This window comes from Ascidia mentula, chromosome 1 (assembly GCF_947561715.1).
Source record: "Ascidia mentula chromosome 1, kaAscMent1.1, whole genome shotgun sequence".
In the NCBI taxonomy this organism is placed as follows: domain Eukaryota; kingdom Metazoa; phylum Chordata; class Ascidiacea; order Phlebobranchia; family Ascidiidae; genus Ascidia; species Ascidia mentula.
The window spans coordinates 6,524,877-6,548,822 of NC_138566.1; the positions used below are offsets into that span (position 1 = coordinate 6,524,877).

The 23,946-nt window shown below is 39.7% G+C and overlaps 2 protein-coding genes across 2 annotated transcripts; one reads left to right on the forward strand and one right to left on the reverse strand.

The window, feature by feature from the left end:
* Nucleotides 1-2,383: 2,383 nt before the first annotated feature.
* On the forward strand, nucleotides 2,384-10,777 carry LOC145902840 (solute carrier organic anion transporter family member 2A1-like). Its single transcript, XM_082990939.1, has 10 exons — nucleotides 2,384-3,133; nucleotides 3,884-3,982; nucleotides 4,460-4,600; nucleotides 5,752-5,885; nucleotides 7,233-7,389; nucleotides 7,684-7,848; nucleotides 8,283-8,475; nucleotides 8,725-8,896; nucleotides 9,327-9,558; nucleotides 9,960-10,777. The coding sequence occupies exons 1-10, from the start codon at nucleotides 2,443-2,445 to the stop codon at nucleotides 10,241-10,243; spliced, it is 2,268 nt and encodes a 755-aa protein (XP_082847065.1). The 5' UTR covers nucleotides 2,384-2,442; the 3' UTR covers nucleotides 10,244-10,777.
* Nucleotides 10,778-13,291: 2,514 nt separating this feature from the next.
* LOC145901650 (multicopper oxidase mco-like) lies at nucleotides 13,292-23,435 on the reverse strand. The gene is made up of 14 exons (XM_082989409.1): nucleotides 21,099-23,435; nucleotides 20,751-20,935; nucleotides 20,111-20,212; nucleotides 19,587-19,718; nucleotides 19,012-19,208; nucleotides 18,067-18,210; nucleotides 17,510-17,711; nucleotides 16,525-16,781; nucleotides 16,238-16,334; nucleotides 15,938-16,052; nucleotides 15,413-15,561; nucleotides 15,132-15,237; nucleotides 14,639-14,816; nucleotides 13,292-13,797 (listed from the first exon to the last, which is right to left on the reverse strand). Exons 1-14 carry the CDS (start codon nucleotides 21,196-21,198, stop codon nucleotides 13,695-13,697), a joined length of 2,067 nt encoding a protein of 688 aa, XP_082845535.1. The 5' UTR covers nucleotides 21,199-23,435; the 3' UTR covers nucleotides 13,292-13,694.
* Nucleotides 23,436-23,946: the final 511 nt, after the last annotated feature.

The following is a 23,946-nucleotide window of genomic DNA, read 5'->3' on the forward strand; positions in this document are numbered from 1 at the left end:
ATGCAAGGTAATGCCATTATGGCTTAACGCGCGTGTGATCAAAATTTTTCGTATACGTTTTAGTGATGATAGCCTATATTGTTTCTCAGAGGAAGTTGGCGTAGGTTGTCGTACTGACTTGGCTATGTATTGTGTGGGCGGAGTAGTAAATTTTGTTTTTTGTTTATTAGTGGACATACAGAAATCACGGCTGATATCACTTATACATCTTTAATATTCCACCTTGTAGCGTATTGATTTGTAGCGTATACGCAATTTCTGCAGTTTTAAACTACGCCCGGAATAATGAATTCACAAAAAATCTGTATACAGTATATGATCCTGGCCCAAGTGGGGTGTAGGCGATCAATGCTGTGCACCAGGGCCCTGCGGGCATAAATAGAAAAAGGGGGCCACGAACACCATCGCTGGTGTTGTAATGAAGGGATTTCTATCGTGCAGGAAGGGTTTCACCCTCAACTTCATGTGATCTTCAAAAAAAAGGACCTCGCACCTGCACATTTGTTTTCTCTGCACAAGCCTTATTTCACGGAATAGGATGTCGCAAAATAGTGTTCACTAAAACAAGACTATCACAGAAAAGTGTTGGCAGGCGAGGTCATAAACAATTTGACATAATTTCTGCGTTTTAAAACTTAGTCGACAACCGTACCATACTGAAGCATGCTGATTTGAACCAGCGAGAATTACAAAGTAATTTGAGACAAAACACAAGCAGAAAAAAGTCGAGGCAATCGCGTACAACTACACCGCTCTACTGTATCAGCACCAGTGCAACAATGAGCTGCTGATTGATCACGCAATAATTTCCTCTTGGTCGAATGTCGCGCAAAGTCCCGCTGTACCGTCAGCAGACGAGCCACGCAAGCTGCACGTGCTGCTGACTATTGAATAGCAACCAGTCGCGTTGAGCACGTTTATTAGGTAATAAGTCGACTGATGTAAACAATGCTTGGCGAAAGAACAGCTGATAGTTGTATTTAAAAAGATGTGCCAGAGGGAAATGAGATGTTAAACTGCTTGTTGGCTGGTGTCTGAACAAGTTAGGGTTTGCAAACACTTCTTATAGGCTACTTGCGATGTACTTTATCGCCTTGGTGCCAGGAAGCTGTAAAATTTGAGTTCAAGTGGTCGTTTACAGACAATCTAGCCAGTCCCAAGCATACGGTTACTATAAAGTTAATAAAATCTGACAGAAAACAATCATTAGTTGCCAGAGATTAACCGAAGGACAAAATTTGTTGTGCTTTCACGTTCTTGATTCTGTTTGTACACTTTTAGCACAATGGAGGAATGACTCGCACCGAGCATATGCTTTGATCGGATCAATTACACAACTTTGCTTTGGAAAGACTCGGTGCTAAATTTATCTGCTTTTCAGTCTGTGCCAACTGTTGTTACTTCAATGCAGGAAGCGCACTTCGTCGGGCGAGCGTCGTAATTCCTGTCCGTTTTTAGGCTCTTTAAATGCCAGTTGCCATGCGCAAACTTCGTTCTTGTGTTCTGCATGCTTTGTGTTGTTGGAAGGTTTAGCAGCCCTGTTGACGTTTGCTTTACGACTCGCATGACTATAAGATTTGCATGCACCAATGTGTGTAAACAGAAGTTGAAAACAATATGACAATAATATGAGAACAGCGATGAAGGAATTACAAAGGAAATGAGAATGTGTAATTATGTGACAGGCATTGTCTTTGTAATATCATAACAAAGGTTTGTAAAACGTCTAGGCAGATGCACCACGCGAATAACTTTCATATAACACGCACACCAATGCATATACGATGTGTTTCACACTTACTTGTCATCGCTGCATTGCAGTACATTTGTGGCGCAATTGAGACATCTATGGCAAGATGTGCTAACAAGCAAACCTCACGCACAAACGCTTTTCAAACAAAACATGAAATAACTTTTGGATACAAGACAACAGCAACTTCTGGTGTTTTGAAATTCAGTCGTAGCCTCTGTGTTGGTCTATATCAGTGATTCCCAACCTTTTTGTGCTTGCGTACCACTTAGAGGTAAACAATTTCGACGCGTACCACCTATTTCAGTATTACAAAGTAAGATAGGGGATGAAGTAACAAACATTTTGGGATCACTTACGGTTTTTTCAATTCGAACTATATCCGATAAATAAGGAAAGGTGCTCGCGTACCACCTAAAATGCCTTCGCGTACCACCGGTTGAGAAACACTGGTCTATATGATATTATTGTGATACAAAAAAAACAGGAAGCGGCTTCACTGCAGTGTACGTTGATCGACTATTTTCGACTCGCATGCAAATTTATTGGCTGTCTATATCGAAGGGGTTATGGAAACGTTTTTGTTACCACGCCTTAAGACAATATTGTTGTTTTGTTTTTGTTCAGGATGACTGCTACGCGGGGACATGTTATTGCTTGAGATAAAGTAAACTTGAATATCATTCACTACCATGTCACAGCAGGAAGGCGCCGCCCCGCTGTTACCGAATCGGCCCGATGAGAGCCCCCCGAATTATTACAGCACTGAACAGTTTCAAGAACGAAGAGAAGGAGTAACATTGGTGACACCAAACCCGCTGCCACATCAGGAGCCAATATCCGAACGTGGACGCGCGCGCACGGTGTCTTCCATCGCCCCGATGCCCACGTCGTGTTACACCATCAACATGTTCCTCGTCTTTCTGACTTGCTTTCAGCTGATGAACCTCCTCACTCTAACGTACACAGACAGTGTACTTAATTACATTTCCAAACGTTTCCGCATTCCAAACACCATGGCCTCGTTTATACCCAGCAGCTACCAGATTGGGAATATGGTCGTCATTATCCCTGTTTCGTTTTTCGGCAGCCAGTTCAACCGACCGCGCATTATAGCCGTCGGCGTTTTTCTGATGATTATTGGGCTTGGCTGCTGCGTCCTACCCCACTTTTTGCTGCCAGTTCCGAAGATTGCCAATACAACCAGCACGGATATATGCGTGCCTGCCCGTTCCAACGGCTTATGGAACCACAGTGCGGCGACCGCGCATTCGTCATCCGTGCCCGTGAACGGATTTCAGACCGACGTGATGTCCGCTTCCCCGAGCTTACCCTGCAACGCCAACGGGACAACGTACAACCCTGCGGTGCTGCTTATCCTAGGTAATTGATGCTGAAATACGCCTGTGGTTGGGATTAGTGTAAACTGTTGGCGCTCCGAACTATCTCACAGTATCTTGTGATGTGAGGTATCTGCTTAACACTAACATTTGCAGCCCGCTCTGCGCATTTGAAAAGATGCGCGGTAAATGCGATGCACCAGCTATAAGCTGTTCCGGGCGATTTGCATGTTACAAATTTTAGTCACAGTTTGAGAACTTCTGAGTTACCGAAACGTCTGAATGATACTCTTGGGAATAGTTTGTCTTATTGATACATATCACTATTTATCCAGGCGATAATACGAATGTGGTCATGGGACGCAGTATTTTGCCATTTGTTCGTAAAACCCAGCGGCTAAGTATAAACAAAAAAAGAAAACCGTGGTCATATTGATAACATATTTCATCAAATTGATTGGACGGCGCGACACAGTGATTAATATTCCCATAATGAAAACATTACCAAAATAATACACTATCAACAGCCTATTGACTTTGTTCCGCAATTTACTGCATTGGCCCAAACATTGGTATTAATAGGTGGACACGATATACGGAGTTTACTCTGAATTATGTCGCAAGTGGAAATGCGTAAAGTGGCATTATTTTCTTCACGGTTGAGTCCCCATGTGCCTATATTACTTATCGCCACAACCATTATGCTCAACCGACAAAGTCAAGACAATACTGTTAGAAACTCCACTTCCTTCTCTTCGCGTTGGTCAAATAATCATTTGGTCTTTGAACCCAGGTCATGCGTTGATCGGATGCGGTTCCGCTCCACTTTGGCCACTGGGTGTCTCCTATATCGACGATCACGTGGTTTTGCGAAAGATACCGATTTACTTGGGTAAGAATACGAAAAATCTTTCTTAAAACTTTGGATTTCCCGAAACACTGTCCTTTCGGCACGAAAATAAAGCAAATTGTATGTAAATTTCAATGACTGGCAGCAGAAGATTTATGAATAAATAATCGTAATAATTACCGACTCGCCAGCCTGACTGGACCAACAATTCTTGAGTAATTAAATATGAATTTGGGAATCTGATTAACAAGTTTTATTTTCTTATGCAAGCATATCTTATGCAAGTGTTGGCAACAACTCTTAGTAAATAATCGTATTGATTTCATGTTGTTTTATAAAATATTAACTGGATCTGTCTCCTATAAATCTCCGTGAAATTGTTTGCACTAATTTGCTTGTTCGGAAGTAAATACCAACAAAAAATGCTGTTTCTTACTTCGAAATAGCTTTTTTTTGTTCAGATTGCGACAGTAACTTAATATAATCCAGTAAAGTCATGCGTGTATTTGCATTTTGAAGGTATCTTCATCGGTACGACGCTCACTGGTCCTGTGTTCGGGTTTCTTACGGGAAGCCTCATGTCGTCGATATACGTTACGTTAAACAATCCTCAGGACGTGGAACCAAGTAATCCAGCTTGGATTGGTGCTTGGTGGCTCGGTAAGATTACAGCTTAGAATATTTACGAGCGCCTGCAAACGTCTTAAGTTATTTTACATTTTATAGTACTTGTTTAATTAAATTATGATGGCAGTCGTTTGTTAAAAAATGGGAGTTCCGAATTTCGTTCTTCTACTTGTGTAACATTCAGATTCATATGAGATCGTTAATGATTGGAAGTTTTTCGTTTTTACTAAACAAAAACACACAAATGACTTTCGCAATTCAGCAGTTTGTTAATAAAGCGTGAAGGGTTTTCAAAGCCTGCGTGAGCGCTTCCCATTTCGGCAACACATATATCAAAAGTTTGTGGAAATCATTTCCTTGTTTGCACTTCCAGTCATGTTCCGCGTTGGATCATTTTTCAGCACTTACTATTTAGCTGAATAGATTGGAATCGCCCAATTACAAACGTGAATTTCCTTCAACTAAGCGATACTATAGTATTTTTTCAACTAAGCGATACCGTTATAACGGTGATACCGATTTGGAGCAGAAAGAAATATAACATATCTACAAGACGTAGTGGTTGAATAAAAACATCTTGGTCGTGTGCATTATCACTTTTAAGATCGTTGTGCATTTCTGGTTTTGTGAAGGGTAAGGTCACACAATTGTAAAGAAATAATGCGGTTTTTCACATTCAATGAATAATGCATTTCTTTCCCTTCAATAATATGAAGTAATTGCGCATTTTTCAAACTACGAAACATCAGTGGTCATAACGTCGCCTTACGGCGGAAAGCAACCTCGGGGCGTTCGAAATTATGACGGTAGTTGACAATAGCCAGAAGCTGCGTAATCGCATCCCGTTGCGCTGCTCCTAAGATTTAGGGAGAAATTACAAGTCAAAGCAGCAGAATGGCGGTATGTTGGTGAGGGACTTTCTTGCGACATGCGATTACTTATAGCATCTGTTTTCAAGCAAATTTGTTTTCTATGAAACGATACCGAATGTATGTAAACTTCTCAACAACAAAAATTACGCTTTACGGTTACTGTTAAACAGTATCAGTATATACGGTGTATGTTCGTGATTTCAGTTCATTTTAAACGCAATTTTGCTCATGTTACAGTTCCTCTCTACCGTAATTAAACCAAGGCGTTTCCAACAAACGTTCGCCCAAATTCACGATTTCTTTCTTCCACAGGATACTTAGTCGCCGCCCTCCTGCTTGTTCTCCTTCTCTTCCCGTTCGCTTTTTATCCGGAATCACTTCCAGTGTCGGGTCAGAAATTGGCGGAGCTTGCCGAGATTGAAGTTCTCCTTGAGAGAAGAGCGATGGTAGGAAACCTTTTCCCTCTGATTCGCTCCTTCTTTGCACCAAAACAAAATCAATTTTTAGCTTTTTTTGGGCACCCGAGCTAAAATTCCTCCAATTGATTTAGAATTTCGCATCAAAAAAGGCCTGATTTAAAGGTTGCTTTGACTTAACGCAATAAATATCTTTTTTGGGTAAATAAACCATGAACATCTTTTTCGCAGTGCCACAGCATTTCTATGCAGGGTTTAAGCCAGCACAAATCATCGGATGACTGCGCAAATATAATGTAATATTTCGTGACCTGCGAACCATAAACTTGTAGGCGCGTTAGCACTTAAAATTATCTCGAAATTCTATAGTTTTAGAATGAAATCAGTCATACGTGTGTGGATTTGTGGACTATACGAAAATAAGTTTCACATAAAGCCACCAGCATACTCGTACAATTCAGTTGCACTGTTTTGGTGTGTGGCGATTACGGTTTATGATTAATGATGATAACAGACAGGTAATACGTTGCGTGTGAATCTCCGGAAACTTGTACAATTTGATTAATAGCGGGGCGTGTTACAATGTAACGTAGTTTTACACAAAACGGAGTGATTTTGTTCGAACCTCTGTTAATTGGATGTATAGAAACTATAGAATGTTTGACATTATTTTTTTTAATTGCGTTTCTTTAGTTTTTGACCTCTATGATATCTTTTTTATATTAATTATTTACGGTTTGGATTCCCTCTAAAGCAACCGAAACTTTTTTTTTATTATAAAAATCATGCTTGTAGACAGTGAATTAATATTGAAAATAGGTTTAAAGCGATTTTTGTCCCGAGGAAATTACTATTTTTCTTCATAGGTGTGCAAAATATAGAAATATTGTTTCCAAAACCCCTTTTTTTAAGTTTTACTATTTTGTGGTAAGTGGGGTCAATAAAAGTATAAACTTAAAGCCATTATACGATAGCCGTGTATACGTGACTAAACTAGCATTGCAACATGGGGTGATCAGCAGATCCACCAATCATGTGCCGCAGTGTTCACGTGATCCCGTTAAAGGTTACCTCGGGTCTTTCCAACGTGCAATAGGTGGTCGTTTATCTTGTTGCGGTTGGGGTGATAAATTTGATGGCACTAAACGCAAAGCTGTTGGCGTATAATAACAAAATTGTGCGAAAAAGCGAGTCAAAGCACTAAGTTACGGTATATTGAGAATTTTTTTTTTAATCATGCGATTGCTCAGATGTCGATGGGGATTCCCCACACTGTATCATTTCAGTAGCGGTCGTTTTTACTGCCCGTGCGAAAAGGTTTCGCAAATAACGTAAAATCTGGCCCTTTTTGAAAAACCCTTTTTCTTATTTCTGTAGTCACGCACACAGTCGATGGTGGAGGCGAGCGCAGCACTGGAAGTTGAAAGCACCCTCTCCCAATCAGAAACGAGCAGCGTGACTGGGTGCGTCGGCTCGCGGCGCCTGCAAGAGTGCGACGACTCTCCTCCGGTCCAAGTTCTCTCACAGCTTGCAGGTAACTTTTAACTCTGTCCATATTTCGGCATGCAATTGTATCGATAATATTTGTTATAGTGCATAGTATATGGTGTTTTGGGGTGAAGATTATTACGTGGAGATTAGACCTTGAAAAATAAACTCTACTTAGCTCAGACTTTCCGTCGTGTTCTTATCCACAAAAAAATATTGCTTCTTCAATTCTAAGTTTACCAAAATCACAACCACAGCAAATTGTACTAAGCTACCTTAAAAAACAAATGCACACACCACAAGCTATAAACCTTCTGCCAATTTTAACTTTTTCATTAAGAAATGACGTGCGCCGTGAAAAGGACACTTGCAACACCATTAGTGGTGACAGCCATGGTATCGTACATCGCAATGGCCAACCTGGTGTCCGGAGTTTCCACTTTCGGTTCGACTTACCTTCAACGTACCTTCAGCGTTATGAGGAGTTCATCGGATATGCTGATAGGTGAGATGTGCCTGGAGTACATGGCAGATATTGCTGTGGATCGAACAGAACTCTTTGAAACCATGCCAGACACGTGAATGTTGATAAGGAATACAATATTACATTGAATTAAAGCGATTGATATTTGTTTTCGGCGACATAATTGGGTATTACAAAGAACCAAATTGTGTGCAATGATCTTGATCTTTGAAACGACAAATTTACAGAAATATTTTTTCCATTTGTTTCATTCAAAAAGATTCTTTTTGTAGACTAACTTCGTGGACGAACATGTAGAAAACTCTTGATAGAAATTTGTTTTTACTGCGTGTCTCAGTAGGCATAAAGATTACGTGGCACTTTCCTATTAACATTTACCGCTGCTTTTTGTTTTCAATTTGGTTTACTCTATATCGCCGCAAGTGGTTGACTTGCTTCGTTTTGTATTCCGCTAGGTGGCATTTGCATACCACTTGGAATTCTCGGGACATTTGGTGGTGGTTACATCATGAAGCGATACAACTTTGATATTCGCCAGACACTCATCTACACTGTGACTATGTCTACAATAGGTTGTGGGTTTATGTTTTTTCTCTTTGCTTTTGGATGCGATAACCAAAAAATTGCTGGCCTCACTGTGCCATACAGGTGAAAATCATTGCAACTTGTTTTACGTAATGAAATTTGGTTAATTTGTTTAACCTGAAAACATATTAAAGATAATTATAATGTTTCTGATAATTGTGGTCTACACTTGCGTAATGAAGTGAGACGCTTTGTTCTCATTGAGGAATCAGACAAATAACAATAGGATTTCGAATTACTACTGTGAAAATACCCAAATAGACTGGCTTCTGATAAAATATAACTTTGTGTAATTGTGAATTTATTTTCAAGTTTTTCAAATTCAACGAATCTGACCAGTCATTGCAATGCCGACTGCCGTTGTACGAAAGGACAGTTTCTCATCGTTTGTGGTTCGGATCGAACGAACTACATTTCCCCGTGCTATGCAGGTTGCACTACATTGATTCAAACCCAACAGCAAAACCCATTCAAGAAGATAACAGTAGGTTTATTGGTTGCTCCTTTTTGCCTATCATTACAACGATTCTCTCGTTAACTTTTGAGTGTATATGTGGGAATGCAGTTTGTTTAGATAAGAATTTGCTCCATCTATGGCGTCTACCGCAATTTACTTCAAATTCAAGTATTTAGCGAACCTGTACGTTTTGATTTTCCTTTTCCTGCTGGTTAGGTCACATATTAAGTGCGCCTATGGTTGTAAAATACTTAAGTGGCCATGTAGTTTGTTTGTATACTGCTTCAATAAAACGAGTAAAAAAAACAAAGACACAGCAAGGATTCTTATATTCTTGAACCTATTTACCTGACTAAACCTGGCCCAGCGCCTTCTACAATCTCACGATTTTACAAAAACACTTACAAGCTAAGCAAAATCACTTCAATTAAGTCCAACATAAACTATGTTGCCACAGGAGTACAGAAATTGTTCATGCATCGCTGACGACCATCACTCAGCAGTCAATGGTGCGTGTCGGTCGTATCAATGTAGTGGAATGCTGGCGGCTTTCATGGTTATGGCCGGTCTCGGGGTCATGGCTCTTACATTTTGTCAAGCACCTGTATACGTCGTTTTGCTGCGCGTTTTGGAATCGAGAGACAAGGCACTCGGAATCGGTCTAATGGCTTTTTTGTCGAGAGTTCTAGGTAAGAAAAATGGCAAATATAATGATGACGCAGAAAGATTTATTTGGAATAATGAAAAAGTAACACTAAAATTATGGTAACATACATACCATTTGTGAGCTTAACGATACTTCTAAAAATTGTTATGTCACTTTGCATTGCACCTAACTTACGTTACGTGTTTTCTGTGTATTTGCTCAATTGCGCCTCTTGTGTGTGCATTGCTATTGGCCCGCTTGGACTTTGGCTGTTGTCGACAGAATGGTTAGCGAACGAACGTGTCTTTGAGTAGCCACACCATACCTATTCATCTTTATGCGGTTCAAATAAAGGCAATAAGCAAGCAATGGTTTAAAGCAGGTCCTACGAGCCTTGAACACCATAACTTGGTACGCTTACATATTAATGTTTCTGCTATTTAGGATACATACCAGGACCAATCTGGTTCGGACTTATACTGGACAAGAGCTGCATCTACTGGAGCAGCAAGTGCCTGGGAAAGTCTTCTTGTCTCTTGTACAACAATCCTGGATTGCGTTTTAGCTACGTTGGTCTTTGCGTGTCGTGCGCTGTGGCGTACGCTCTCGTATTCGTTGCCTCTTTCGTGTGGATGGAATTCCACAAGGAAAAATACGAAAAAACGTTACCAGTTCCAAGACAATCTGGCCAGGAAGGCGAGGGAGATAATGGGGATTGGTGGAGGTAGCGGTGAACCAGAATGGATTTATACAGAATAGGGGTTGTATGTGTGGACCACGAACGGGGAACCAAAGACTTTCACTGGAGCAATTCGTTCGACCTTTACAAAGTGCAGTCTGACTTTTTTGAATTTTTACTTTAATCGGAATTAGAAACCCTGGTAACAAATTGTTATCTATTATATGCAAATGAATTAAAATTTTCTGTTTCTTTCAATCTTGACAAATAATATAATGGAAGATGTTTGTATGGCTACTTGCAGATCAGCCAGATGAGCCAGAAATGCTGAGATACTACCCGTCAAATGTGTTGTTACTTGCACTATTTTTTATTGCCAAGTTGCCTTCGCTGCTGAAAATCAGTAACAAGTGCATTTTATTTTGTCTTGCTGCCTTTTACTGTTTTTATGCGAGAATCTGTCTCCAGCGTACTTTTAAACATGTTGCTCAATGTGGATTAAATTTACGTTACATTGCCAGCTAGTCGGTGTGAACTTTTGAAATGTACTATTATCGCTTGCTCTTTGTGGGCGTATCTGACACGCAATTTTAATGTTGCACATTGCAATAAACCAATGAAAGAAGCTGAAAATTTCTGATCATGTTTCGAGGGTTTTGTCGGTTACCTGGAGCCACGCGGTATGTTTAAGGGGTATCGACTGATATTCCTGAGAGAGATCTGCATATATTCACTTCGTTAGTGGGAAAATATATTTCGCCACAAGTGGGCAGCATCGGTTACGATAAAGAATCTTTAATCAAGAACGGAAAAAATCGCTTATGGTACACATGTATGTTTGATTTACAGTTAAAGCAAATACTAAGACAATAGAGAATCTGGCCTAACGTTTTGTCACTCAACTAGTCCACAATGAATTTTTCTCCACGTAGCAGCTTTGTACAAGTTTATTAGCGAACAACGCATGCGGTCACTCAAATTTGCGCCTAGTCAAGGAGAATCATAAAGTAAGAACAACGCATGTTGTCGCATGAAAAAGCGGGATCGCCATTCTGTGAAAGCTTATTCTCAGCTATCACATATCGATCGTAAAGTCAGCTGGATAAAAAGCACTTTTCCCAGACAAGTAGATGTGTGACACTTAAATTCGAGTGAGGTTAGAACTACCAATCCAGATGCTGGTAACATAGGCTGTGTTGTATTTTATAATTTGCCAACTTACTAGTGACATTTCTAACAAACAATTTAGTCCAAAAACAGCATTTTATGAAACTTATAACCTCACATAATTTTGATTAAAAAACTAAAAGTTTCAAATAAAACTTATATCGCGTAATAAGTACCCACAACGAAAAAGCACTTGAAGGACACCTCAAATAATTCACGCCTTGTGTCTTTATTCTTCCAAAATGGTCCCCAATATTAGGCCTGGTTAAGACCAGCCCTAAAGTCGGGAACAGACCTGCCGCTTTCTGCATTCCTTTTCTTGACTTTGACGCCTGCAGGGATCGGCGGCATAACTGTGACGTCATCCCCGCTGTCGCTGACGAGTTTCTGATGACTTTGGGTAGAGTTTCTATCTGGTATGATAGCTTGTTGATTGCGACACTTTGCCTCTCTATTTTGCTCTTTAATAAGTAAACAAGTTTTGAATGAATTTCTCTCAATTAATCAAGCGTTGTGTTTCATAGAGAAATCTCTCTACGGGGTTAAAGTTGTTGTTCAATCTGTTTGTCTGTCAGTAGGAGTCAAAAGGCCCCGAATGAATTTTATAAAACACGTTTGTTTACACTTGGATATCGTTAGTTGTAAACAAAATGCTGCACAGTATTTAACAGAACTCTCTAAAATTAACGTTTGTATTTTATCCACAAGACGCCATACGCGCAAGTTATGTTACCAACAGATACCTGTTTTCCTTGGCATTAGCATTGCCGGAGATTCATTTCTAAAAGAGTTGCATTTTGCTTGTAGGGAAGTCACTAGTATTCTGTGCAAAAACCACCTGTCTCGAAATTGGGAAGCGAAAAAAAGCTCGGCTGGGCAGTAGTGGGGGGTTTGATACATGGGTCCCCAACCGCAAGTTGGCTGTCGAGGCGAACTAGTTTTAGGTTTTGTTGAAAATCTTGCAGTCATTTTTTTACGCATGGTCTTTTACTAAGCAAGCACAACTTGGTCAGTGTCTTGATTACGTCACAATTGGTTGTCTGATGCAATAGTGGTCCCAAAATCCGGTTGAAATAATTTCAGTTAGTAAACGTAGTGGTACATTGGCTCTCAAGTTGCGGAGTGCCGTTTTAAGGGGTCAGGTGTTCCTCGAAAATTCATCTAATTGGTAGCAGTTTACGCTCGATGGTAAAAGTTGTGTAAAATCTTGCGTACATGTCTTGCAATTAAGCACAAACAACCTCTCTCATGTAATACTTTTTGACAAGGAACTGTGGATGTACAAACAGATCCACAACTATTATAAATGGTGTTCGTTGAAGTCGAATATCTTACACACTTGTTTTAACGTAGTTTCTGAAACAATTTAAACACGCTTTAGAATATGTTGTGCAGCAAACAGTTCCAAAGGATCCAATTGCGCCGTAACCCTACAAAGTTTAAGGATAACTGCTGTAGAACTCATCGTAGCGCAAAGTAGGTCTCCCACGGTTTGTGTTGCGTCATACGTCTTTGACCAGCTTCAACGCAGAGATGTAATTCAAAATATTCCTTTAGTTTCACCAAGGACTGTTGTAAATATCAATGTGTGATGAAGCTAGATGACCATTTTAAATGACATCCGCATGATGGAGCTAAAGGCAGAGGACTATTTTAAATAACATCCGCGTGGTAGAACTTGAGCACTATTTTTAAATAAAATCCGTGTGATGGAGCTAGAGGACTATTTTTAAATAACATCCGTGTGGTGGAGCTGGAAGACTATATTAAAGAATATGCGCGTGGTGGAGCTATAAGACTATATTAAATAACATCCGCGTGGTGGAGCTAGAGGACTATTTTAAATAATGTCCGTGTGGTAGAGCTAGAGGACTATTTTAAATAATATCCGTGTGGTGGAGCTAGAGGACTATTTTTAATAACATCCGTGTGGTGGCTAGCGTACGTGTATTGGTAAATTAGTGAGAAAATCGGGTATTTACAGAAATCTCAAGACGCTCGCACGAATATTGAAAAGTAAGCAGCAGGCTACATTGTTTAAACACAAATTTGGATCACGACATAACAAAAGAAAGATTGCATGGTGGCATTGTTTTGGATTATTTAGCAAGTTAGCTGGAATATTAGTGCCATCAAAGCTAAAATCAAGTATAGCCTCCATTTACGATAGTGTTGGTGTGTTGGATTTTTGTACACGGAACTATTGATAACGCCAAACGTACGACAATGGTGATTGAAACAAACGAAAATGCTGAAAAGCCGGCGGCATTACGTACAGCAGTCAGAAAGCTATTACATCAACGTTGCAAGGTCCAACATTTCATTCTTAGGCATTATTTATTATTGGTATTCCTTTTGAGCCTCTCAAATATAGAAATCCCTTTTCTGTCGTTGAAGTCCTCTTGTTCGGCAGAGAATTTTAGTTTTTCTTGATCCCTAAAAAGAAGATGTGTTTGAAGTTGGCGATTAGCAGCAAAGTTCACCTTATGTGTCTACTAAGGAACTGCTAGTTCCTAAAATACAAGAGTCTGCGAACAGGGCCGGTTCTATAGGCAATTAAACAATTTGTCCATATCGGGCTTCGCGTTGCGTTTCAAATGGGCGCCTCCGTAATTCACAATGTAAACGACAGTTTGAAATACAGCAAGGCGTGATATCAATAATACCACATAGGGTTGCTGCAGTTCAAACCGCTCTTTTATAGGTTGTTGGCACGTACCAGCTCCGTATGTCTTACGCAATCAGTTTATGTTTTCTTGTCAGATTAAACTTGCCTGTACAACGGTACCGTTTGTTCATTTGTTTTAGACAGTCACAATATCATCGAAGATAGGCATTACAGCGTGTTATGTGTGAAACGTTTGCATCATATTGTTGCTTGGCAATCATAGCTCTGGTATTCCTGATCAAATTTAAGTTTTTCGCGTCTTTCTTATATTTTCGTTTTTTATGTTTGTGCAGAATATGAGGCATTTCTGTACTGCGTAGATAGGACATTGTAGCAGTTTGTAAAAATACCGTAAACATATTTGCAAGTTAGCTATAAACAAAGTAACCTCATGTTTTGCATTCTTGTTCAAATACAAAAAAAAACTATTTGCAACACTAAGCATCTTTAGCAGCGCCTACGCAAGCAGTAAGTTAGATGCAAAGTTTAGCTTCAAAGGGTTTATGTGCATTAGTCGTATTTATGTACGAAGATCATCTTCCTAACCCGGTAAACATCTCTATCTTATACTATATAGGTTCTAGAGGAAACCGTGGCGACAAGACTTACTCATTAGCTGTCACTGCAAAAGCCCCGCACCCTTCTGGGTCAAGTTCCGGGTTGCATAGACGATTATAAACGGGTTCGGTGCAGTTACTCATGTCTTTGTTGAAGGGAAATGGATCGCATCTCTTACAAGTTCCGGGATAGGCATTGCCAGATGGAACTACGGGGTGGAGAGTTTCGCCTGGAAGTATTGAAAACAAACGAGTTGGTTACAAATGAATTAGTGCAGAAGGACCCAAATGTTCGTGAAGCCATTGCTTGTTTAACTTTAACAGTAACTAGCCTACTTAAGGGCAACAGAATATTCCGACCCACGTGAGTCGGAATATTCGGTTACACATGCGGACTTGAAAGAGGTCATGATTTTGAAGCAAGGAATTCGGTTTAAACAGGCTGCAACCTACCTACATAACCGAAAAACGTTCAATATTAGAAAAATGATATTTCATAACTATTTGCTTTCAAGAAACCGGACTTCAAATGAAAACCCGACAACCTGGTTTGGCAATTCCCACTACAAACATCATCCCTCTGTCCTCGTGGTTAAGAAGATGACAGTGGATAACCACTCCCCCAGTGAACTTGTGTGCCATAAAGCGAATCTGAAAGTATAAGATCAATCACGTCATCGGAGGTAAACAGCAAAATAAACATCAGCTGGATTTAAGTGGAGCCAGAAATATTTGTAAGTTGTTGGTAAACTGCGTGATATTTATTAGGCTATGAATTAACAATATAAACAACTTATAATCCCAACCGTGTACGTTGCTTACTCACAGTGATATTGGAGAGAGGAGGTACAAGCAATACGTCGCGGAATTCCCCTCGTTGTGCGTAACCGAGTGTTCCTGGTCCACCTTCTTCCCACCGCTTGTCGTGTCCGAGATACTTTAAAGCATCCTCAGGCATTGGAATATTGTCACTGCCTGAAACACACAAATTCACTTCGAGACCAAAAAATCTCGGTTCAACGCTTTCGCGGCGTTGGAAAAACATTTTGTTTTTTTATTTTTTGTTGACGCTTTAAAAATGGCAAGAACTTCTTTAACTTGAGTTATACAGGCTACAATGATCGTAATAATCAGTACCAATGGTTTCTGCTAATGTTTGATCAGTAATGAGGTGATGTTGTTTGGTGCAGAAAAAGAGTTACCTAAATATTCATCATGAGATAAATATACTGCAAGATAAATTTATCTTGTCATTGTGGTGGTGTACATTTATGGATAAATGTTTATTATTTTAATAAGCTTGATGCCACTGATTAACTGGGCGAGAAAAAAACGCAGCCAAACAACTCACTGTCGTATCCCTCGTGTTGAAAATAACACGTTTTGCTTTCTTGAGTAAAAAACTTAAAGCGATTCCTGTCGCCACTTGCACCTACTGGTCCGGTGTATGGATTGTATTCAACTACCTAAACCACAAAAAAATTTCTCAGTTGGAAATAATCTTTTCACATGAAGAAAATAACTTTGACAAAACGTTGACAGACGAAAGGTTTAATGACATAAGCGTAATGTTTGTCCTGAAACAAAAAGACCTTACATTTGAATATTCCTATTTCACATCAAACTTAAATCTTTCTTAATAGTCTTAGACCTGGAAATGGTTGACGTGGATGTGCATTGGATGACTCTTTGTTGGTGAAGTGTTGATTAAATACCATTCCTGAAGCTCACCCACCGTTATTTGGTACCTGGAACGTAACGACTTGTTCGAATTGCCCCAGTTCGCACTGAAACTGAATCCTTTTGCACCACAGGTAGCATGTAATGGGTTAAAAACACTATAGCAATGGCTTACTAGTAATTGGTAACTAAACTTGCTCCATCAGAGTTTTTGCAACAACTCTCCAAACACAAGCTCATGTTACTGTTATTATTTACCTGTACGTAAGAGTTTCTGGAAACTGTTCCCTGTTGAGTGCAAGAATTGGGCTCAACTCTATTGCAAACCTTCCGTGGACATCGTCCTGTGTTGCTTCGAGGAAATTGCTGACGTAGGAGGGTCGTTTCGGAAGGTTTGAGTCGAAATAAACCGGTCGTGGTATATAAAGATACACTTTTACTGTCAGCAAAGTTCCCGTGTACCGACTTATTGACCCAACGGACATGATGTCAATGTCACTTGGTTTTGAACGAAGCTAAAATCATTACATATTTTTGTAATGAGGTACGAAAAACTTAAAAGTAAGAGTTATAATCTATATAGAAATGCCAATGCTACTATGCTTCTCATTTAGCAAACGTTTCGAACACAACTGTGTTCATCACAAGTGCTAATTCGGAATGATTTGCAGTAAGGCGCGCGCAGAGGTAGGCAGGCAACTGAACAGACAAAAAACACAGCAAGGCTGAATCATATCACGTGATAGCAGCTAACACAGCGGCAGTGACGTCATCATTTCAGTTGTGCCAGGCTGCAGTGAGGACCGAGGTGTTGAAGCGGTAGAGTGGTCTGGAGCTATCATTTGCGTTGATGGTTTGTGGTGTTGAGTGTTTTCAAAATTAATAGCTTGGACTTGACAGTGAAACTGTGTAACATTTTAGGTGAGTTAAAGTTAACAGTATATGGTCTGATTTATCCCCTAGATGGTTGCCAAGCTCATTTTCAGCCTTATAGTTGATAAGACCAAGGGTGACGCTTGGCACCGAAAACCTGAAGGTTAATCCAGCGTCCCCCTGCCCACACTCTCGCATTCCCCATCTTTTTATTGCAGAAATACTTTGGGCAAAAATAAACCAATGAATGAATAAAGGCAAATTCATTGGTAAACGATGCATGTAGGAATATTTGGAAAGATGATTGTAAATACTTTAAGTGAGGGTTTTGAAACACACGCACTTCTGACACAAGCTTTAGCGTACTTACCACGTAAGTGCCAGGTTTAAAACAAGCAACCATCCAGTCAACCCTTGCAGAAGCAACCATCAAACTTTTCCCCAACCTGGGCCTACGCGTTGTGTTGAGGTAAACTCCATCGATGGAAATTTCGAGGACATCGCAAGCCCTCTCGCCCTCGGAATCGACCAACTCCACTTCCAAGTTCGGACCGCCTCCGGCGTTTACCATCCTATCAGAAAATTTATTAAGTGGATACAAGTTGAAACAAAATGTCATCAACAGCGACTTGTTTTTTGTAGGTTGACTATTGTATTCATAAGAAATTTATTGAAGAAGCAATGGTAAATCCGACTGGCCGGCCATTTTTCTATGCAAGTGACAATGGTTTCATGTGGTCAACTACAGTTAGATTTTAGATATTACTCACACTGAATCATCAGAATTTCAAAAAGAATGTCTGCGTTTTTGTAAAGCCAATTATTCTTTCGGTATAAGTTTTGCATAAAAAAAGTTGTGGATATGAAAATTTTGCATAAATTAGATCACAAAATGAGACTAAAACAAAATTAGGCCACAAGTCGCACCTGAATCTGTGCCAATCCCACATACCAATGTGTACCACAGGTTCAAGTTGTCCGTTCGTTGTAAAATAATCGACTCCGTTCGCAGGGTCTTTAATCCAATCCTTGAACGTACCACCGGTTGACGACACGATGTATTGATCAAGGCTAATATAACAAAAATGGCTTGGCAATTTGCAAAACAATTAAGTGTAACGAATATAATTCCAAAAAAAAAATTTCTGGATCTTAGTGTTTCTGCTGTGGTTCTTCTAAGATTTAGTTGCCACCTTGGCATCCAATCGGATCGACGCCGAATAAAACGTCATGATCAAGTGGAATAATCATGGTTGGTCGCCGGCGTTGGTTACCTGCTAATGGGCCGATACATTGCGCAGAGTCTATAGCAGGGGCGGGCAACTTCTCCAGTCGGCGGGCCTGATATGGGAAAATGAAGTACTTGGCGGGCCGGAAAGAATAACCTACAGTCACTATAATTTGACGTAGTAAGCAAGTAGTGGGGGATTGCGGCAGACTGTGGCCGCGGGCCACATTATCATGTAAGACCGGAAACTGTCTGCGGGCCGCTCAAAATCCCGTCGCGGGCCGATTCCGGCCCGCGTGTCGTATGTTGCCCGCCCCTGGTCTATACCTTACTTACTATTATTGTCTCGCTTTCTTTAATATTGATTTGAAGCAGTGATTCTTAATATTAGTAGCGTGCAACGTATATATGGAATGATTCGCGGCACTTGCGACGCACAAATTGTAAATCCATCATGTTTTGTCCCTAGTTTAACCATTCACAGCCTTAGAAGGCTGACCTAACGTGTTACTTGCCTCCATTTCCCCCAAAACTACGACTTTTTAGGTTTAAATTGTTACGCGGCAGGAAACTCAAAATGACACGTTGAAGCGTTGCGATGCAAAGCTGGAAAACCACTGTCTAAAAGTAATACGATAACGTACTTTTGAACTTTGTCTTCAATTCCTTCCTGGATGGAGGTGAATTGGTTGGAACCTGAGTAAAGCAACGTGGGTTGGAATACAAGTTGAAGGTCATGATCACAATTTTGTGGGCATGAAATTGCATTGATTATGTCTGAGACAGTCGGATCGTTTGGATCATCTTCCACTATTATCATTCCTGCCATTCCGCTGTGAACCTGCAAATCAAGGTCCTGATAATAGTTTATCGTAATTTTTCCAAAGGATCAGATATCTGGTAAATTTATTTATTTCTTGCATTTTAGTAGTTTTTGCTTAATAGTGCCTCTCTCGCAATAACTGTTCTCATTCCGCCAGTTTTGTTATGACACTTTATGGTTGTTTTGCCTTCCACCAACGAATGCAAACGGTTTCCTACACATTCAAAAAAGCTTGAACTAAATTTAAAAAAAACGTCTGTTTTCAAATTGTCATTACTTGTCAAAACATCTGACAAGCATGCTTGTCTTGTTTACATACGGGGCAATTGTTATGACAAATTAATTCAATGGAACGTTATCTCATTTTCGGACATCGGGTTTGTGAGTGTTTCGAACCTGAAACACAGTTGATCCGTGCAAATGAGGGTGATACCAGAACGATCCGCTTGGGTGGTTTTCCTCAATGTTGTACACGTAAAACCTAGAGTCTCCAGGAGAAACATGCAGTAAAACATGATCTTCTGGAATCTGAAAAGGGAAAAGCACACGTGAAAAGACGTATGCATATTGCTGTCATAAATAATGTTGACAAGGTGTGAATTTTTGGTTTATCTTTCGTTGTATTTAGTTGGTCGGCATATATCACTTTGATATCACAAAACAATAAAAAATTAATTACTCAATACATGCAGAAAAACCATCAAATTTTTTACCAACAAATTACACACTGCACATTACGCGTGTTCACATTACCACCTGCAAATAATACCAGTCGTAGTTTCGAAATGATCAAAATACAAATTAACAAAAATACTCGGTGTACTTTGATTATTATTGGGTTGTTATAACTCCCGACTGGCTATAACCATTGAGAAATATAGAAAAACATATTAGCCACAAACTGTACCCCAAGGTCTTACCTCCGGACTAATGTGAAGGCCATGAGTGTGCATGTTGGTTGAGTTCGGGTATCGGGGAGAATTGTGCGGACTAGTTTTTTCCGGTTCTTGCAGGTTGTTGTTCTGTTAAACAAAATGTTGCTGTCACGCACTTGTTTGCTACAGCCTCGTGATATACAAAATGTACCGCAAGGTTACCTGACTGTTCATCCTCGCAATAATTACGTGTGTGTGCGGTAATAAGTACAATTACCTGTTCTATAAATGCGCACCCTTACTATTCTATTATTATTAGCAATCACTCGACGAACAAATTGAAGCAGCACCGTTACTCACACCGAGGTAAAGTCCATTTGTGCCAAACGTATTTCCAGTTCATTTGTCAATTTTTTGTTATTTTGGGGCTTTGTCATCGAAATGCGAGACAGAGTAAAATTGTAACAAAACCACTTTAATTTATAACGATTTTACTCCGAAATAGACGCAAGAATATCCGCCTGAATCAGTTTTTTACTAAAGGTTATATAACGTATACTCACCAAATACGTAACACAACTTTCTCTTTACATGTGACAGATACGTGTATGCCTTGCCAATAATTACCAGTAAAAACAACAGGCAATAGTACATAGACAGTAACTGCAATACAACTATGTCATACCAAATTCAACCATATGACGTCCCCTCGTTTAACGCGCCACGTGGGAGCAGGGACTTCCCCATTGTATGTTCGCCTTTGTAGCGTTAACCAGTCGACCGTGAAGTCAGAGACGTCCACGTTGAGATCCACTTCGAGACGCCCGTCGGATGAAACCAGCTGTGTGGGTTGCTTTAGTAGCTCGCCGCCTGCAGACGAAAATATCTAATTTGAAGCAAAATTAGCCAATGCTATACGTTACTGCTCTTACTTTAAGACCAACAGTATAATTCATTTGCTTTTTTAACATTTTTAAAGAATACACTCTGTATCATTATCGCAGGATTACTTTTTCATTTTTCTCAAACTTGCCTTTCAAAGGACATGGATCGGTGAAGCTACATGCAGATTCACCACCAGATGGAGCTGCCAAGCAAACAACGCAACAAAGCAAAAACACAAAAAAATTCATTTTTGTAACTTTCTGTGGATAAATACAATAATATATTACGAAGATATGTTTCGGGGTTAACTTACACGAATTGTTGGTTTAATTATGGTAAAAAAAATCTGATTCTAAAAATGGGAGTGTAAGGTTTTACCTTTCCTCACCTCGCAAACGGTTGAATCCGAATGAACAATTTATTATCAGGCTGTGGGAATAAATCCCAAGCCGGCGAATAGCTTGTAGAGTCACAGTAATAATAGCAGTGCAACAGTAATACGATAGAATAAGTAGAATAGAATCGAACCCAATGCAAAAAGCCCAATGCAAAGAACTCAATTAACAGGCGCACATGACTATTTATCCTTGGATTATCGGAAGCTTATTGGTTGGTTTAGTCACGTGCCGTAATACATCACTTGGGTTAATATAATACAAGAACAAAGGTGTAGTGTGACCTAAGCATAGGAGAACATTTTATGTGGTAAACAGGATGTTAATGAATCACTTTACTCGAGAACATTCGATGGCTAAATCATTTGAGTCACATTATGGGATTATGCAACACTTGTCCAATGTTGTACACAAAACATTACGCAATATAAACATTGGTTTATGTGACGTATGTTACGTATACTTCCCCCCAGATTTTCAGGTGATGAATATAACATCACCTGTAGGCGATTTAGAAATTGGTTAATGCGATTGAGCGAATAAAGTGCACATTCATAGTAACAACGAAATCATGATGCGTTTGATGGTAATTTGATAAAGACACTACAAAATTAAAAGCGAAAAATGCAATTTACCAACTTGTGAGACCATGCGAGAAATTGGCCAGTTAGAAGTTACATGCTTCATCAAACCGAAACAACACTGAACTGTATTGCAAATAGTGCGGGACAATGATAAGGAGTAGAGAGTTGCGTTGCGGCTGACCTTGTTGGCGGCAAAAGTAATAGACAATGGAGAGTAGGGTTGCAGCTGACCTTGTTGGCAGCAAAAGAGAATCAAGTCCCTTATTTTTGTGTGCAGTAGTGCGTTTGAGGCTATAAATCCACACTTGGCCTCTAAAAGACGTCATTATCGCAGGAAAAACGTGTCGGTGATACGGCTATATACGTATAATACGAATGAAAATGTGCACAATATCAAACTAAATTGTTCTCCTGGGTCCGTGAAATGTTCGGCGGACCGTCATCAATGCGTAAAAAGTTATGTAGTTTTCAGGAGGCAAATTATGAACATAAGGGTCAAAACAATGTTTTATATACGCATTTACATACTCAGTATGTCCTTAAAACGTTTAAATGCGAATTACAACATGGTTTTCTGCGCGTTTAGAGTTTGTATGGGCGATCGTCGCTGAAATTGTTTGTTTATTGTACCTGTGAGACTCCATGCGACTCCGTTGCTCCTCTGGTTGCTTCTCAAGACGTGAGATTTTCCGAAGGGGGCACCACTGTCAGGTTTTACTTTTCCTCACCTTGCAAAAGGTTGAATCCGAATGAACAATTTATTATCAGGCTGTGGGAATAAATCCCAAGCCGGCGAATATCTTGTAGAGTCTCAGTAATAATAGCAGTGCAACAGTAATACGATAGAATAAGCAGAATAGAATCGAGCCCAATGCAAAGAGCCCAATGCAAACAACTCAATTAACAGGCGCACATGACTATTTATACTTGAATTATCGGAAGCTTATTGGTTGGTTTAGTCACGTGCCGTTATACATCACTTGGGTTAATATAATACAAGAACAAAGGTGTAGTGTGACATAAGCATAGGAGAACATTTTATGTGGTAAACAGGATGTTACATGAATCACTTTACTCGAGAACATTCGATGGCTAAATCATTTAAGTCACATAACAATAACCGCGCACGCACGATACAAGACTTAGCAGAAGTAAAAACAACACGATAGTTTGCCTTTAACCCATTTTAACCTCAAAAGCACAGTTTTGTTGACGATAATAGCAAAGATTTCCAAACCAAACGGCTTCTAAAAATATTACCAACAAGACCTATTCACTTATTTTGGGTCATATAGATGTTAGGTAGATGATAGCACTGATAATTTAGATACTAAAGTACTCTTTTCTGGTATATTGGCCATTAAAAAATACTGTTTATTAACTTCCTCTGTTCATCAGATGTGACTGTAATGGCCATATACCAGAAAAGAACACTGGAATCAGTGACACAAGCCTGGTACAGTTAACTGCATAATTTGAAGTATACTCAAACAAGTTAGAAATACAAAACGACAGTCACTGACAGGCAAGACAGCCGTACTGAACAGCACTCGGGTTCCTTGTGCTTTTTCTAAATGTTAAGAATGAGTGGGATCGAACGAAAAAAAAAAGTTCAACTGGCTGAGTATACTATCATCCAACCGTGACACAATCCCGGAAATCCTTCTTGTCTGCGACAGAGGTATGAGTCATCGCCAAGCACGTAAATATACGCCTTAGCTTGTTACTTAACGCTTTGCAACATTATTACCAATTTCAACGTGATTAAACTTGCACCTGAAAAAAAAACATTTAATCAATGCCATTGGTTACCGCACTTTACAAGTATGGGTGGTCAATCGTTATTGGGAGCAACATATTCCTGTAACGGTTGAAATGTAGGAGTGATTTCTTGAAACCAGTTATCGCTACAGTGCCATTTTAAAAATGGTCTACAATACAACAACACATTCGTAAGGATTTAATGGGATATCGGCATACAGTTTCTCAGTCTTACGAAAATTAAGTATTTTGTGCA